This window comes from Emydura macquarii, unplaced genomic scaffold, assembly GCF_026122565.2.
Source record: "Emydura macquarii macquarii isolate MOO-44397 ecotype Brisbane River unplaced genomic scaffold, CSIRO-AGI_Emac_v2 contig_480, whole genome shotgun sequence".
In the NCBI taxonomy this organism is placed as follows: domain Eukaryota; kingdom Metazoa; phylum Chordata; order Testudines; family Chelidae; genus Emydura; species Emydura macquarii.
The window spans coordinates 2,707,052-2,726,568 of record NW_027130617.1 but is presented as its reverse complement, the minus strand read 5'-3'; the positions used below and the strand labels follow the sequence as shown (position 1 = coordinate 2,726,568).

General features: G+C 40.1%; 1 protein-coding gene across 7 annotated transcripts in view; it reads right to left on the bottom strand.

Moving 5' to 3' along the window:
* The window catches only part of VAV3 (vav guanine nucleotide exchange factor 3), a 224,929-nt gene extending 207,467 nt beyond the window's left edge, over positions 1–17,462 (bottom strand). For 6 of the 7 annotated variants that reach the window (XM_067538336.1, XM_067538338.1, XM_067538335.1 and 3 more), the window contains exon 1: positions 17,177–17,462. In XM_067538336.1, coding sequence (XP_067394437.1) covers positions 17,177–17,380 — 204 coding nt within the window. In that variant the 5' untranslated portion in view covers positions 17,381–17,462. Of the gene's footprint in view, positions 1–4,998; positions 5,169–17,176 lie in introns of those variants that run through there. The other variant, XM_067538342.1, reaches the window with a different exon arrangement.
* Positions 17,463–19,517: the final 2,055 nt, after the last annotated feature.

Below are 19,517 nucleotides of genomic sequence, written 5' to 3'. Positions count from 1 at the left end.
TGCAGCCAATGCCTCCCTACCCACCAGTGCGCCTCTCCTTGGAGAAGGAAACACTCTATGGTCAGGGGGAACCTGTATATGTTAAATTCATACATTACTGGCAAATTATGCAAATCAGAATATGCAGAAGCCAACCCCGGGGAGTAGGGCACACAGTAGAGCGGGCACACTCCACCTTTTGTACTTCCTATCACTATATGCTTCTTTCCCTTCCCCCTCCCTCCCCCCCACCAAATCCTCTCATTGCAGCAACCACAGCTTATCAATACAGCTACACACAGCCTAGTTTTAAAAAACAAAAACTGTACTTGAAAGTCATGGAATAATACCATCCAGTGCTTATCCAAACTGATAAGTATCTGAAATGATGGATGACTTTATTTCCTTCCATTAGTCACTAAGAGTGGTCAGCTGGAAATACTTTTAGCTTTAAAATCTGGCAGGAGGTTAACAACTCTCTGAGGCACATTTAAATCATATTTATGTTGTGGTTTCATGTGCTCACTCCTGAGGAGTTTACAACAACTCTAATACTGAATTAATGTGTAACGAGTCAAATAACTTAATACTTTTGTCTCAAGTAGTTCTGCTATTGTAATGAATTCTGGTTTGGCATCAGAAAAGTCCTTTCTAGATATTTCACTTCTAATGAAGTCCTAGAACCCAATTCAAGAAGAAATTCCCTCTGTGGGAGCCAGCTAAGTCCCGTAACTAGAGGACATTTCTGATTCTTTGACAGCTATGCAGCACTAGTAAAAGTATTTAATTCTACCCCTGAGCTACAAGTTTTAGACTTTGCCTAGCCTAGATTGCTAAATATGATAGTCATTTCCTGAAGAGGATAGGAAATATTACTAAGCTTGCATAGGAAGTCCACTGATCTGCTAATGAAAAGCCATGAACTTTCCTGGCTGACCTAAGGAACAGATGTCTCTCCCTTTAATCAGTCAGTAACAATTTAAATACTTGAAGTTTGATGGTTGATTTAAGGAGTGACCATGACCAGTCAACCTGGGAAAGATGAAGGTACCAACCATTCCCTCTACTTCTTTTCATCCTCAGAGAGTCTCTCTCTGTCTGCAAACAAAGCCTTATGTTATAAAGCGCATAACGCTGTCGTGTGTTCCTGTTAATACCATCTGGTCAGGCATAAGCCAAATATTTTTTCTTATGCTTGAAAAACATTGCGCGTATATTAATCCTTCCCCAACTCTTCCATGGCTTTTTTCCTTGTAATATTGAAGGACTTGCACGCAAATTAGTATTTTCAAAGAACATTTTAAGCATGAAGCAAGGTGCAATTGCACTCCGCAGTGAGCAGAAACATTTTCAAAATAGCATATTCAAAACCTAACATCTGTAAATAGGAGATCTACAGAATAAGAAAACAGTAGTAAACTAGGTTAAGGCTGTATGATATGTTGGCAATGAATGCAACAATCTCAGGGCATACATGTCACAGCATTAATCTGTAAGGACTGTTTAAAAATAGCATGGCCATCCCTGACCTGCAGTTACTGAGGGGTAGAAAAAAAAATTAATAATACTTAATTTAAAATGAACACAGCTAATATTAAGGATTTGACTAAAACTTTTGTAAACAAGTACATTCAGGATAAAGGCTGAAAGACAATGCTAACACTATGGTCTTAACACATCATGGGGCTTTAGCCTTATTTCTGTCATCAGCCAAAAGGCCAAAAAGAATCGAGTTGGAAGAGAGGCCCTGAAATCCAGCCACAAAGGAGTCAGTAGAGATCTCCATAAGAGCAGCTTGAGGGGATGAGAGGGGAGAAGAGGGAAAGCCAGATTAGAGGGGATCCAGGATAGATTTGGAGGATTGAAACTCAGGACAATAGTCGTAAATGATACTTTTAATGAGGTGAAAGTAGTAGTTAGAGAGGTAGAAGGAGTCAAGGGTGGATTTTTTAGGATGAGAGACCACAACACATTTGCATTGTGAGTGGAAGGAATCTAAGGAGAGTGAGAGGTTAAGGAGGAATTGACGGAGCAGATGAGAGAAATGATGAGTGAGGGCAGGAGGTGATGGAGTTGGAGCCATTAGGACAGAATTCCCATTGACTTCAATGGGATTTCCACATATGGAGATGGCTTTCAGGATAGACTAAATTTCTATTTGACTTTAAACACCTGCAGACCACTGCAAGAAGTAGTTAATAGTCTGTCCTCAACACGTAGGCTGAAGTTACCTTCTGAGCCCTCCTTGAAACATTTGTCAGCAATAGCAAGCCCACAGAGAGGGCCCTCCAGCTAGAGGTAGAAAGGAGGAAGCAAGGCTTCAGAGAGCTGCTATCCAAACAGAGAGAGCTTGTCTTCATGGTATGAATGGGTGGAGCAGTCAAGCCTAGCAAAAAGCCTTGGAGTAGCTTCTACATTGTCCTTTTGTTGTTTAATACAGTCAAAACTCTAGAAAAGGGGTGAGTTTTGACCCAGATAAGGCATGTGGACTGTGTTTCAGAAGAGGTTAAAAAAATAATCACTTAAGCACAGTGCCCTGGTTATTAGCGGGAATTAGCAAGGTTCTGCTCTAGCAAGTAACAGTTTAGAGAAATGTAAAGGGACTTGTCTAATATTCTCACTATGACACTTGTTTAAAATTAGGTGGCATGTGTTATGATGAGTGTGGTTTTGAAGAATGCTACTTCACCCACATCCAGTCATGGTGCCACGTTACACTGCCACAGGAAGTTGTGTGACCAGCAAGAATGAAAAAAGGAGAGCACTTTTAAGGGTGAAAAGAAATGGCAAGAAAGATTACTTTTTATATTGCAACAGTGGGTTTATTTTTCATTTCTGAAGTCCAGCATATTGTTATCTTGTTCCCATGGAGGCTGACACTTTTAAGCAGAAGGTAGCCAAAAGCTACTTGAATGGTAGCAGAAATGGTCTCTAAAGATTCTGATACAAAGGAGAGTTTCTATTAGCATTAGGAAAGCTATCTGATTTTTCCCCTCTTGGATTTATGTTTGTTATTAGAAAATACTGCCACTGAGCCAGTTCCATGGGGACTCAGTCTTGCTGCAAAAGCTGTTATCTAGCACTGGAGTTATTTTGTTGTAGTAGTGGTTCTAGCCTGTGTCTAAACTGAAAATTGTGTGTGTTATCTTATCACATGCAGGGCTAAACTTCATTTTCTGATACGGGAAAGAAGGGAAATTCTAATCTGTTCTCCCTTCTCACCACCACCAAATAAATTTTCAAATGAGAGAGAGAAGAAATCAAACTTCAAGAGAAAGTTTTATTTATAAGTATCTTTCTGCTACCCCTCTACCTAACTGTGATCGATAAGTGGATCAACAGCCAGCAGAAAATCAAATACAATTCCACACAAATTAAGCACTATCTATTGTTTACTGTTATCTCTACCTCTTTCACCCCCTTCTCAGTGGTATTTTTGTTTGGGTCTCCATCACAGTGGGATTTTTTAAGGTTCCTATTTAGGGCCACTCTCTGTGAGGACAGGAGCCAAACATGCAGCAGTGATGCTTCCACACCGTAGCCTATGAATTACAATAACAATCTGAGGTTTAAATAGTTCTTTTCATCCTTAAGGATCCCAAAGTGCTTCACAAAACTATTTACACAAGAATCACTTCACTCACCACTGAAATGTAGCTACTTCTCGGGGGCACCTGACAGCTACTTTAGGGCACTAGTCTTAAACACAAGTAAAACAAGCTGTTACTTGGGACCCTGAATTTCTATCCCAGTCTGATGGAAACTACCAAGTCTGATCTCCCCTCCCACAAAAGAATTGCAGGACTGTCAATCTATCAGCACCACTGATGACAAGTGGGATATGGAAAGGAACCCCACTAAAAAGGAAGAGAAGCTGTCTACAGGACCCTTTCCTGGTGGAGTGGACATATCAGCATGATTCCAAGATCTGTTCATGCTCTGCATTGTCCCTTTAAATCCCTTTGTTCAGTGTTTCTATATACAGATCTCCTACTAGGTCCTTCCTGTCTAACTCTCTCACAAATATAGAAAAACCTCACAATTCAACGATAAGGCCAGACCTGGCCCACATCAGGACAGTGTCAATCATGAGCCTCATACATTCATAGCCATCACTGTGCTACTGGTGGAAGCAGAATTACCCTTTATTCTTAGCAATGTGTGCCAAAACCACCACTGCCCATGTCAGGAGATAAACAAATAATGGTTACTTTGTTTTCATTTTGCAGACGCTTTCCTATCCTTCTTGTGTTAGCTGGGCAAATGATATACTTTAAATTCCCACAAAAACAATAAAATAATATTTTGTTATTGCAATTGAGCACTCCCAAAGACAACAACAGTCCATTTGTGTCTATAATAGCTATTTTTAAGGACAACACCAGCATACATTTACTTTTGCTGCAAAAATCACATTATTCCAAGGGAACAAAGCACAGGCAATAACAAAACGTGATGTGTCTAACAAGCTACAGAGAGCTAAATTCTTAGAGTGCAGGATATATACCACATAAATGCACTAGACTCCCAAGGAATTCGTGAATCTGGACAACTCTAGCTTAGAGCAGACAACAAACTTGAAATATGTTCCAGTTTGCTGCTCATGAACTTCCACACATAGTATTAACAGCAGGCATTCTGTTCCCAACCCCACTAATTTGTCTTTACATATGTGATCCTCTCTCAACACACACCAAGACTGTATTTTGATGCAAATTATACTGTTGCAGGAAGCAAAGGCTTTCATTGCAGCTAATCAATTTTCCAGGGTCTTCTGTAAAAAGGGAAAGCTGTTGGACCCTGCCTCAAATATAGGGATAGTTCTACAGGATTACTGGATTCATCTGCTTACTGCTTCATAAAGCCTGTAACAACACAGCACCATTAGTTACTAAAATTCTCTAAGGCATAATCTCTCCAACCAACAGTCTCCTCAGCAATGTTGCTTTTATGTTTTGTCTGAGAACATGAAAGAAGTGAGGAATTAAAATATCAACCTTGTAAACAAAGATCACTTACTTCACAATAGGCCGAACTGAGTAGAAAGTTGGTGACATCAGTGCAGCTCTTAGTGGACAGGGGCCCACATCAAATTTATCATCATTGGCCATGAGGGCACAAAGATTGAACAAACATGGACCCTGAGCTTACTTCTCATAACTACTAGGTGTGACTCTTCAAGGGCAGGCTAAGACACATTGGTGGGACAGCATGTAGATAACCTCAAGCTGCCCATGAACTACCTGTTCTATAGATAGGACAGAAGATTTTCAGCTTCCAGGATGCCACCTTTGCAAAAGAACAGAAATTTGGAAGGGATGTGGGAGGCACTCCAACCCATATAGCTCTAGAAGAAGCAATGAGGGCAAACCCTAGGCATGGCTCACCACTTGATAGAATCTCTCCTTCCTAATGGCCCTCCCACAACCCGAGTTCATCCTGAGAGATGAACTGAAGGGAGTCAAACACCTCCTAACTGTCAAAAGTCTGTTTAACAGTCACTTCTAGTTGATAAAACCATGGCTTCCTCTTCCACCTTTCCCTCCTCCCCCCATTAAGGACAGGTGTACTGACCTGTTTCCCCCACTTGCTAAAATGCTCTGGTATCTTCTTAATGGCATGCAGGACGCAGACCAGCTGCAAGATGTGCTCTGTGGATGATAGAAATCTGTCCAAAACCCATCAGCTGTTATCTTACTCAGGAACCCACAAAACCAAGTCATAGTCCACAACAGTGTTAACATTTTAACTACTGAGAATGGGAAGCTCAGTAAGAATTTTTATTTAAAGATGTGTAATTACTGAATCAGTTGAGGTATGGGGTTGCAGGGTAGGTTACTGCATTAGCTTCACACCTTTGAAGACCAAGGTTCAAACCTGTTTCAGGTATTAAGTGATTTTTAACCTCTAGAGAAGGCTAGTCTGCATCACAAAATTTGGCATGATTTAGCAAAACTGCTGCTACTCAGCAACTCAAAACTTGCAAAGCACAGACAATTATTGCAAGTCAGAGCTGAGGTATGTTAGCAGCTTTCAAAACATCTGCCTAAACTTGAGACAATTTTATCAGCCGGCCACTTTTAAAAGCTTTACAGAAATAGACCATATACTTAAAAGAAATTCTGAGAAAGAAAGACCAGTCAAGAGATACCATGGTCCAGAACTTCAGCTTATGTAAATCACTATAGCTCCACCAACTTCAAGAGAGCAACCCAAATTTGCATCAGCTAATAATCTGGCCCCAAATACTATTTAAAGTATAAAGATATATTTTATAAATAAAAATAATGATCGTTATCATGGGAGAGAAAGCAAGGAATCAGAAAGGGATACAGGTTCTTTATCTTACAGCACAGAGTGTAAGGAAGCTGTCATTAGCATATTATAATAAGAATAAGATAATATTGGAATGCTATCCTCAGTGGCGCTAATGTGGAGCAATAGGTAGCAGCATTATATTTAAATATTTATATTTATATTTATACTTAAATATTTATATTTAAATAAGGGTCATTAGTGAATTGTATTGTCATTAATAAACTGTAATAGTAAAGACACCAATCTGGTGACAAAGAATACAGGCACTGAAATATCCAGATATGAAATCAAGATTAGTATTTAGGTGCTGAGAGAAATAGAAAAGATATGAGATAAACTAAAATTAATGTTTGAAGGTGAGATCACGAGAGGAAGAAACCAAGTTTAAGTCATAATGTAGATTGCAGAACAATAGAGATTCACACATGCAAAAAATCTATGGTTTATGACTTTAGAGTCTTTGTACTAATATCCTATTGATTGTTCCAAATTCCATGCTAGCACACACCCTTATACCCATGCATCCTTATGCCCGTACTCACAGATGGATCTCTTTGCAGGGACAGGATCTAAGTCTCCAACTTTTGAATATGCAAACAATCAATTATTCCGTGAATATTCTTTTGACTATGCAAGATTACTAAACTTTCTATTAAGAACAAAAGTAACAAAGATGAACAGGGCATTTGACTGAATGTTTTTCTAAAATATATGCTCCAATCAAACTACAAGTTGAGTCTAAACAATGTGGGAGAAGGGAGAAAAATGGTCCTGCTCTTTTGAATGCGCCACCCATCTGAAGCTGCCCCATCTTTTCTGGCAAATTACAGCAGCACAGATCAGAGAGTGTTCTAGGTGATCTTTTCCACAGTATAAAATACATGCCCTGTGCTCACCTGGATTGGTTATTTACCTAGCTGCCCTGAATTTCTTGGTGGTCCACATAACTTCAGCACAAAAATGATACTAGTAAGTAACATCACCTTTCTAACTCCTTTTTTTCTTTTCCTGCCCCTCTCACAATTTTCTCCTCCATCTCCATTTTTATCCTTTTGCTCTTAAATTATGTACCTAATTTCCTTCCTCTCTGTCTTTCTCACCAATGTACTATCTGTCACTCCCCAGTTAACCCCAACCCTGTCAAAGCCTACTCTCAGCTATTAAGCTCTGTCAGATGCCAGGAATTTAATTCATAATTACCAGGTCCCCTAACCATCTCCCAACATTGTCACTCACTCTTACACTACCTGCCAGCTGGTGCTGACATTACCTGACAATTAAACAAGCCTCTTTTCTCCATCTTTCCCCTTCCAATACCCACACATCTACCAGTCACCTTAACTGTCTTTACCTTCCCGTTTGCTTCTTTACTCCCATAATTTCCTCTTTGCCAGTTTTCTCATTTAACCTTCAGAAAAAGGAAAAGGTTAGAGCCAGAAAACAAAGATCCTTTATCCTCCTGATGTTTACATCCACAAACAGCTCAGCAGTATTCTACTAGATTGACCTGATGTCAAATATTGCTGCTCTGGTAATTAACCTCCTAGAATACAGTCAGCATGTTATAAACTGACATTCAGTGACCATCACTGCATCTTTAAAGAGTAACACAGGACATCTCAGATTTGTGTCTCCGGATTTTTCTTAGCGTGAATCTTAAATTATTTTCCTTTTTTTCTTTCAGTATCTCAAATTCCCAATCTCTCTCTTACTCTCTGATGGCCCTTTCAATCTGTCTCCCTTCTTTTCCTGCATATTATCTCTCTAGTTCACGTTCTTTTCTTCTGTCTTCTTGCCTCCCACTTCTGCTATCTCTCTCTTCTCTGTCCTCTATCACCTTTTTTCACTCTTTCCCTTTCACAGGAATTTGTTCAGCCTGCTGCCATCACAGCATTCCCACCCCCTATCAGCTCAGGAGCAGGAGAGATCTTGGTCTCTATGATTTTTTTGTTTGTTTGTTTACATTATTTATTTCATGAAGGCCCCAATTCTGCAAATACTTATGCATGTACTTAACTTAGTCTCACTGAGGCTAAGTATGTAAAGTTAAACAAATGCATAAATGTTTACAGGATCAGGGGCTAAAACAAAATCAAAATATTCACCCGTTGTGCTTGTTTAATAAAACTACCTGCATATTAATTACAAACACTTTATCAAAAACTGTTGCATATGCTCAACAACAGAGATTACAAATTAATTAATTCACGTTATTATTTCTCCGTCATGTTATTCCCCTTGCCACATACCAACCAAAGATTAAATCATTTCCCAATTTTGGCTAATGACTTTTATTGCTAGAGAAGAAGTGTCTTTAACACCTACACATATCCCTTTTAGCACTCATAACTCAACAACCCAAGTGCCAAAACACAAAAGACCCCCAATTTTATAAGCATCAATCTTATGAATGACCAGTTATCTGATTTATTTTTCTGCTGCCAAAATCATCTTTCTGCCACTGCATGTGTGACTTCAGTCCTTCAGCCAATGTTCAAGTGGGCTGCTCAGGTTTGAAAAGACTGATAGATTTGGCAGCAGGGAAGAGAAGTAATTCTCTCAAAGAAAGATCACTGTATACACTAATTACTATTAGCTATGTACACTGAATGATTAATAAATTAACTTATGCACCATACATATTGTAATTCTGATATGTTCAATTTTATGAACTTTTTGATTTTATGAACTCCTCAATCTCCAATTAGTTCATCAAATAGGGGTTCTTCTGTAACTAAAAAATAATTCTCCTGAGCTGATAACTAGTATGCCAAGTTTCAGTCTTGTAGAACTCTCTGCAACAGCTCAAAAGCCTTGAGAAATCAAATTTTAAAAGATTTTATATTAAAAATGCTGAGAATCTTGACTCTTGGGGACATTACTAAGGACCACTATAAATTATATTTATAGTTTTTCAATTTATATTTTTTCAAAATTCAGATCCTATGGTCCCCTCCTAAGATTTAAGAGATATAGTCACATCTCATTGCACAGGGAGTTTAGAAGACATGTTGTGCATGAGTTTATCTATAAATCTTAGTGTCTACACCTAAAGATAACTCAGAGACAGAATGACAACAATAATATACTTCCATAGTTTTAGGTGGCCATACGAAAAAAAACTACTCTCTTCAAAATAAGAGGTAAATATGTACAAAACAAATCTTGATTTATTTTATTATTTTAAGAATGATCACAGGAAATAGTTCTTTCAAATAAATAATGTATATAAACATCCCCTTTAGTCAACTCCCATGCCAGTAGTACATCAGTTGCAGTTTTCCTGTTTTGCAATCTCTCACAAATTAACAGAACTCCTTTCAAAAACTATTTCAAAACTAATTTACAAAGTGCCAGAGATATAAGAGCTGTGAAGAAGAGAATCTAATGCAGGTCAGCACAGCTACTGTGTTTTAAGGCCCATACTTCTGATGACAATTTATCTAATATCTGGTACAATTAAGATTAAACACTACAATTAGAACTTTCAGTTATGGGTCATTTCTATTTGTATTATTTACTCCATTGTAATCCAGCTCTGGAGAGGAAGTTTGTCATGAAATGGAATCACCACAAAGTTACAATGCAACACTCCGACATTATAACGTGTTGTGGAATTCCATCATGTATTGACGCGACATCTCATGAAAACTTTTGCAACACAATATTGAGGCATCATACAATGATCTCTGTAATTAAACTAACACATTCCCTCTCCTTTTCCCCTTCCTGGCTGCTAGGAAGGCTCAGCGCTACTTTGCAGTGAGGATCATAGTTGTAACAGTTGAGCTTTGTTCTGTGCAACACCAAGCAAAGTATGCACTATTACCAACACTGAAGTGTAAAATGCATGAGTCAGATCCAAAAAATCATGATATGGGCCAAAAAAGGGAGTCTTTTTTAAAAACTGTTTTTTATTGTCTCTTGAACTCCCTCTGCGCACTCCCAGAGTGTGCACAACAACTGGTGTTGCCATTTCTTGCCAACTTTCAGAGTAATGTGATTTTGGCCCCTGCCACAGCACCTTCACTGAGACAGGGCCCCATTGTCAGTCTCTGTGCAAACATATAGCAGGGATAGTTTCTGCCCCAAAGAGCTTCTAATCTAATGCAAAGCATAGTGGTGAATTTGTGACATGGGAGCTGGAACTGGGACTGTCAAACTCTTTTCACGTATTAAATATCCATTTGATGGAAACAACTTTTAATCCCTGTTGAGCAGGGCACAATTCACACTGGTGATCTACAAGTGAAAGGCTCTATAATCCATTAGCAAATCCCTAAGACTTCCAGTCCCTCTTAAGTACTAATGTTAGTCCTTAAAAAATGAGGCTGACATTGAATCAAGTTCTGGCCTTCCTGGAGCTTGCACATGGTAGGTCTTCCACTCCCATGATACAGACAAAATCTCCTGCACATTGCTATCAGTCTGCCAAACGCCATTCTTAAAACAGACAACTCCCAGTAACCAAATCCAAATAATAAAAATGCAACAATAAAACAAACATTTGCACAATATTCGTATTTGCTTCTAAATACAATGCTTTGTGATATAAAACCATCAAAATAATGACATCAGAATCCTTACACTGACTTGTAGACGTGTATTTTTTTACCTTGCCACGTGTCATCAGCAGGGTTTGAGTCCACCACCTTTGGCTCCATAACTCAAACCACTTTCACGTTAGCTATAGAAGTAACTTGACCAAAAGTGGTGGTAGAAGAGAACATGCTATTATCTTCTATGTAGCCCAACCCATACAGGGAGAGACCACACACCCATTGCCAGTGGGTCACAATTATGTTGGTGACACAACAATGGAATGCTGGGCAGCAGGATTCTTGGTTTCTGAGCCTAGAACTGACAGCAGATTATGCTGTAGTAGTTACAGACATCATGGCTCAACGTAATAACACTCCTGCTTGGGTCATTGGGGGGACTGAACCCAGGATCTCTAGATGTAAAAATCAGGAGGCTCTAACATTTCATCCAAAAGTCATAAATCTCTATATGTCTAATTGCTAAAGGGTGGCCTACAGCCACACTGTATTAGTATAGGTTACAGAAAGATCTAATTTGCCCTCCTTTTTCTGAAAGCACTATGTGGCAAAGTGAAGGAGAGACTTGACTCTGCAATATTACAGGCCTAGGGTCTATTCCCAGCTCTGCCTTCAATGCAAGCTCTCACTAACCTTCTCTCTGAAATTGGTGAATGATAGCTACCCTCCCAAGGCATAAAACCTTGGTTCACAAGTGATGTGAAGGACACAGAAATGTCCCCAGCTTTTCCTCTGACTGCTGTTAATAGAACACATGCTGTCTGGGCTTGCAGTTTAACGCACCTTTCACTATACTACAAGGCATTTTATGAGGCACATCTCTTGCTCTCTGGTTTTGCTTCCCAAAAATTGTGTGACAATCATCATAAGACTGCTTGTAGCAGGGACTAAATCCATGAGAGTTGACAACACTGAACAGGAAAATACCCGTTTGACTCCACAAGAGACACATACATAGCCATAAAGAGGGTTAAACAAAGTATTAGCACATGAGGGTTAAACAAAGTATTACCAGAGGCATCTTGGGCTTGCAAAGCAACATGTGCTAGTGGACTGAGTATATGATTGGGAGCCAAGACCTCCCAAGTCTACTACTGCCACTCACCCTCTCTGTGCCATTAGGAAGAGCCTACTACTTGCTACAATTCAGGAATAGGAGAATTAACTAGGGTTTAGAAAACACTGTGAGATCCTACAATGCAGATATTATATAGTGCAGAGAATTTATTCAATTACTGATAAGTGTAACTGTTTCTGATAACACTGCAAATTTAGGGCCCAAGAGTGAATGATTTTGAGTATCTCCCCAAGAGGTTCCAAGCACCCTCTGCTCACTTAGGCTATGATGGGAATTGATGCTCTGCACCTTTTTAGAATGTTCAGCAACTCACAGGATTAGGGCCCTTAATTTTCTATTTATCCACTGCTGACCTAAATACATTTTTAAACATATCCAAGGTTATAATAATTTCTGAAACTTCCATGGGATGATTCTCTAAAGTGGAGAGCACTTCCTGGAATTCATGGAAATCAATGGGAGAAAAGGGTCCTTTTTACTTTGCAAAGGCACTTAGCACCTAGCATAAATTAGCCAAATTTGGATTTAGCCCTAATAGGTTTGATCCTCCAACTGCTCCACAAAGACAAAACCCAGAATCTGTAAGAAGTCCCACTAAAGTCAGTGTGGCTTGGAGCAGGTGCAAGCATCCATCTGCACAGAGCAGCTTGCCAGATCAGGACCTTGGATTGTATGGTTTTGGGGGCACAGACTCAGCCTTCTTACCTGTCTATGAAGCATTCTCCACACCACTGACATATACAAATACATAAATAATATATAAATATAAAGGTTTCATTTAAAGAATATATTATAAATAATCAAACTAACTTTTCAAATCATATTCCAAGGCTCATATTTACAATGAGTATTCACCAGACAAATAGGTATGAATCTGAATGATGCTCAAGTGACCCTGCTATTTAAACATACACACACATACTCAATACATTACTGCTTTCTCCAGAAAGCTCTCTTTGAACAGGGAATGCAGAAGGGTATTTTGCTTTTGTCTGTTAAAAATAAGAATGAAACTACAACAGTTTTAATTGATCAGAAGTAAAATCAACTAGCATTGGCCTAGACAAATAACATTAATTCTGAGTCATTGCTGATTCAAATTAGTTAATGACCCAGAAAATATTGTGTTATTATGAAGAAACCTTTCTACTTCATTAACCCAGTAAAAAATATATATACGTATTTTTATCCATAATGAAATGTTAGTATGATATGAAGCTATATCCCACTGTTATTCTGTAAATTATTTACAGCTTTGCAAGCTAAGGTAATTAGCAATCAGACCTTATGCATTAGGTCACAAAACTGATTGCCAAAAGAGATCAGCAAGGAATCCTCCACACACATTCTGCATAAAGTGATACATAAATGGCGAAATACATCATGATTTGAGATTTGGAGGAAGGAGAATTCTTCCCTTCAAGACCTCAGTTATTAGCCACTGCCAGAAGCTAGATGAACCAGTGTTCTGTTCCAGTCTAGCAAATCCTATTTATCTTACATTGTTACTACATGTGCTATAAGAGAATTTCATCTGAATTTGCTCCATTCAGAATGCATATCCTCTAATATTTCTACATCATTTAACAAAGGTACAGAATACCACCTTTTCTGTACAGTGTCATTTATCTTATTCAAATTTTGAAGATTTAAGTATTTTGGAATATTTGTCATAACATTTGCATCTACTATGCTGCTAGTGTAAACTGGTTACAATTTATTCTTGATATATTTTTGTAATGAATTATTGGCTTTTACAGAATATTTTGCAGTAAATGCATTTGCCAAAATGAGAAATGTATAACAAAAAGAAAGAATATAACTGACACCAACCAATCAATGGCTGTAGACTAAATATGCCAAGTGAACATCGTCTAATTTACATTAATTATTCAGGTATCTATTTTTGATAACCCACAAAATAAGAGGAGGTTCCTAAACTGGAGCAGTAATATTGCATTTCTATTAGTCTAAAATGAACTTCAATTAAAAAAGTAAAACATTACAAACGATTAGGTCCTTCTAGTATTCTGAAAGTGTTGCAAAACGTTAAATGATTTCAAAGTTTATTCTCACTTCAGCATACACCTACCTATCTTCCATACACATCGATGAAGTTGCAGATGCATATCAAGCGGGATTAGGAGCAGACCACTTGTACTCAGAATATTTTCTCTTAATATTTTAATATAATGTTAATATTTTACATCACCGTATTAAAAACTGGCACTCTGGGCAATGACAAAATATCCATCGATGTATAATCATAAACAAAATCTTTGTTTAAAAAGAGTGAAGATTGAAACCATGTTTCACTGGAGTCCAGCTTACTGGCTGTGTATACAGCATATATATAAGGCCCTGCTTAATTTGCGATATTGTGAAAACTGTGGATCCCACAGTATTAGGCTTCCACCGTAGCTTCGACGGTGCTGACAGTGCAGGCCTGACAGCACAAACCCCAGCCATCAGCCAACCGGGGCCGACAGTGGGAGCCTCTTCATGCCCAGGGCGGCTGGCAGCCGGGGTCCCACTGTCAGTCCCGCACATGGCGGCGCTTCCGCTGTCGGCCCCACTGGCAGCTCCGGGCACGTGATGGCCAGGGCTCCCACTATCAGTCCCGGGCAGCTGGAGTCCAACTGCCAGCCCCACACATGGCAGGGATCCCTCTGTCAGCTCATGCATTAATGACTGTAATATAATTGGAGCAAAATGTCTCATTAACAAAAAAAAAATTGCAGTCATAATGTAATACTTGAGTGCTTATATTGTTCCAGCAAATTTTTCTTAAACAAATAGGTCTTCTCTGGCTTTTCCAAATGACCACAATTAATAAAGGTCCATTATTATTTTTCTATGATTTTCCATGTCTTCTCTGCAACTCAGCCACAATTATTTGACAATCATCCCGCAATTCAAGTAAGGCCTTACATATATATTAATACTGAAAATTCTACATCTTTTTTAAAAAACAAATTACGTCTGGAAATGAACAGTAAAGAGGCCCAGTCAATTCTCCACACACATATAACTCTTCATCACTCTTTATCAACCAACCTTAACTTGCCACCCTAAAATTTACAAAAATATATGCAACGGTCAAAATAAATTACAATTACTTCCACCCATCCTGTCCCTGTAACTCTATCATGCCTCTTCCAGTTCCCTGCACACATCTGCCTGTGCTTTTCCTGTCCTCAGCAACTCCTGTGCCCTTGAGGATCCCTACTGTCTCATTTATGAATGCCACCATCATGCTTACCACTCCATGCACTTGCATCCTCACCATCCCTTCCATTCCAAAAAAACAGGAAACATAGCGTCACGCTACCTCACCAGGTACCTCTCAGTCCCCTCCCATCCTCTGTCCCCTCTTCATGCCCTTGATATCTCTTCCCAGACTCCTATCTCTCCACAATTCCCCCCAGGCTCCCACACATACACCCCTTTGTCTTGGTCAATCCAGCAAAACCAGAAACAAAAAGTCAGTTAATTATAAATTTTTATATTAAATATTTTTTCATATTAATAGTTTATAAGTGGTCTTTATCATCCCCTATAAGACTAAGAGGAACTTGTCTTCAGCAAAGCCAACAAAATCTAACCACAGTTCTGCATGAGTCTCCACAGAAGCAAAGGGTCCACACAAGCAAACTCATTTGCAGGTTCAGGCCCAGTTTCAGAAATTCTATGTCAAGTCCTTTTGAGACAGGAGATAAAAAATTATTAAGAAATTTTTCAAATCTGAAGGACAGATGTTGCAGTTCCAAACACCATAATTTTATAACTCCTCAGTTTTGTTTTTTAAATTTTTTTAAAACTAAATTTCTCAGAATAAATCTACCAGGGTTGAGGTGCAGGATGTCAAGTTTCAGGAAGATTAGAAGGAGAAGTAAAGCGTATTAAAAAAATCGGGTTTATATTGGGAAGCTAGTTTAACTATGCTCCATAGTTAAACTACAGCTCCATAAATAATACTATAATTCATACAGTTCAAAAAAGAAGAGAGATACAAAACAAAGCTTTCATGCTGCAAAGACTTATCCACTTAATTAACCTTCTGTACATTTAACTCAATGTGACTACACACATGCTTAATATTAAGCATGCACATTTTTGCAGGGTCAGCGACTAGGTCCCTGGTCTTTGTAAATTGTTCTACATAAGCAGACACCTGTAAAGAACCCCACTGACTTCAAAGGAGCTCCACATGGACCCAGGTTTCACCTGCACCATGTACCTTATAGGACTGGGGCCTCTCAAAAATAAACAAAAAGGAACTTCACTAACACTAGTGGGGGGTGGAAAGGAGTCACATTAGGTCCAACTTTATCTAACAAAAAGCATGAAATTTACTGTCAAAACTGAAATCATGGCTTAGGTCACCCTTTTGTGCATGGATATCACTGCTTCTGAGCTCCAGAAGGAGCCCCTCTGTTCTGAGGTCCCCAGTACAGTACGAAATCCAAGACCTAGGCACGAGGGTCTGACTGAGAGGGAGCCTCAGCTTTTACCCTTTCATGAAGATCAGACGCCCAACAATCTCACATACAGTTTCTGTTATATTTTGTATCTGTCTTTTGAGGACTGGATGGGAAAACACTAAAAACACCAGCATGACTAGACCACAAGTCCAGAAACCTACAGAGGGCTGCAGCAGTTTTATGTCAGGATATTCTTGGCTTTTTTCCTAGCTATTATAATTATAGAGAATGGTAATTCAACTTCCTAGATTCCTCATTCTACATGATACAGCTCCTTTTCAGATTGCTGATCTAGTCATCAGAACAGAAACTGACAACAAAACAAAACAGAAATATGTTGGGAAGGTTGTGGGCTTTGTTTGGTTTTTGTTGTTTTTGTTTTTTGTTATTTTGGGGGGGGGGCGAGGGGAATGTTTGTTGCTTTTTAAAAAAATAGAAAGCATAATTACAATACCTCCTTATTTCACAATAACTACGGCAATCATAGAGCAGCTAGAGTACTTGTCATAAAGCGTGCAGAAATTGCCGTCGGAGGCATGCGTCCCCCCAGACAATAGGGCTTTATTCCCTGCAGCATCTTTCACCCCAGTGCATCCTCTCCAACACTTCGCAGAGTTAAATGACACCGGGTAAGTGAAAGCAAAACGCGAGCAAGACACTTGGTGCATCTCCGCATTTGCACAAAGAAAGTAACCAGTTGATGAAGGGGGGGGGCGACCTGGGGGGCAGCAGGAGCCCGGGGGGAGCGGCGTCCTTACCTGGGACATCTGGGGCCTGAGGTTGATCTCCTTCAGGTTGATGGAGAGGCTGCGCAGGTTGTTGAGCAGCTGGCAGAGCAGGACTCCATCGCGGAGGGTCTGCGCCAGGTCGAACACCTGAGCCGTGGGCCAGGTCACTCGGTGGTTGGGCGGCAACACCTTGCAGTGGATGAGCCACTGGGCGCACTGCTTCCAGGGCTCCATGCCCGGGCACCAGTCGGGGAGGAGGATGCTGCTGCTGCTGCTGCCGCCGCCGGCTGCAAGAGCCGGGTCCCCGAACCCAGCGAGTCAGGGAAGCCCTCAGGGTGGGCACCGGCTTCGCTGGGCTAGTCGGTGCGGTGCGGTGCGGTCCCCCTGCCCCTGCCGCAGTGCTCCGCTCCGGCTCTTCCGTCCGTCTGCCCCTTGCAGAGCTCGAGCGGCAGCAGCCGAGCGGCGGCGCGCGGCGGCCGGAGAGGCTGTGTGCGAGCTTCCCCTCCCCCTCTGCGCAGAGGATGGGCTCGGCAGTCGGGACAGGTGCGCGCGCATTGTCCCCTAGGCAAGTGGTGCAGGCACGGCTCGCTCAGCAGAGAGGCCGGGGCCGGCGAGCTGTCTCCAGGGCTGGTGGCCCCGGGGCCATCCTTCCCATGCAGAGCCTTTTCCTGAAGCTGGAAGCCCTGCCTTGCAAAAGGACAAACGCTCCTCCAGCCCCATGGCAGAGACGGGAGTTCGTTATGATCAGTTTTATCTGATGTAGCAACTTTCCTGTAACTTCTCCAAACCTCACATTGAGCAGCTTGAACCATGGCCAGCAGGGACTCAGCCAGCCTTCTTCTCTGAGCACTGGCTTCAGTGAGAGTTTGGGGGGGGGGGGCACCAGGGAGAGGACCCCCCCGCACGGGGAGGGAGGGAAGGCTACACTTTACCAGAGGCCCTGGGGGGCCCGGACCTGCCCCCACAACCCCTTACCATGAGGAAAACATTTGTCATGGCTCATGAGATTGTATGTATAGGATGAGGGATTGTGGTATGTGTGTGGGAGGGGCCCATGTTACAAGTTTGTATTGGGCCTGAAAAAATTATGCTTGGGCCCTGGCACCAGGCATGTAGGATCAGGGCCCTTAAAATTACCATGCATCTTTAAATTCCACTGAAATGTACTGAACTGAGGCTGGCTCTGCAATCCTGGTTAAGATCAGCAGTATTTCTTGGCTCAGTTCTACTGTAAATTATACCAGTGTCAAGCTAGAGAAACTATTGTTTTCATCTCTGTAAATGCAGTGTAGCTGAGAACAGAATTTAGCCCCAAAAGCTTAAAGGTGACCTACAAGGAAAAACAAGTGAGGTTTGTTCCCCTTTTTTGCTTCTTTATAATGCATGAAGAATGCTAAAAGGTTGTTTATTGAGGCTTGCTCCCCTCCGAAATTAGAAATTCAGGTCTTCTCTATCCTGGAAGACTGTTGATGACTGGAGAACTTGTAAGACTGAACAACACAGAAACAAAGGGAGTCATATCTAATTAAACTGAGAAAGGAAATGATTTTTTATACAAACTGTTTAAAACTTTGATTTTGGTTTGTTTTCTATAACAAACGCATAGTTGGGAGGAAAGCTCCCTTTTTTCAATTATTCAGACATACACCCGCTCTAATTAAGGCTTTTAAGGTTCTGAGTCCACCATCAAAAACAGGACAAAGGCCCAGATCCATAAACGTATTTAGACTCCTAATGTCCATTGAAATCAATGAGAGTTAGGTCCCTTAATGTTGTTGAGGATCTGGGCTAAAGTTGCTATTCTTGGTATTTCCATTGTAAAAATACAAGCAGAAAAATACTTCAATATTAAGAGAGACACTAGTCAGAGAAATCTTTGACTTTTTTTTTTATACATCAAAAAGAAGCTTAAAAAGGACACAAACCCAATTTTTCCTTTGCATGTCACCATTAAACATTGTAGGCTGAATTGTGTCTTCATTTATACCTGTTCAACCCCACTGACTTCATTAAGATTGCACAGTTATAACCCAGAGCATAATTTGGCCCTCTTTCTTATATGTGCGTTACTCATGAAATGTATTGGCCACGTAAAAATTCTAAAATTGAGCATGCTACACATCTTGTCACAATGTAAAAACACGAAAAATATATAGAAAACTTAAATAAATCACATAGCATATTGTAACTTTCACTATTGAAGCCACATAAGGTGTTTGAATAGGCTCAGTTTTAAATATTGCTCATTTAAAAAAATTGAGGGTTTTTAGGATTAGAGATTGCACTATAAACATTCAAAGAGGGAAAATAAGTTCTATAAATTGTTAGCCATGTATTATTCTTACTCTATACTCAGAAAATAAGTTACCCT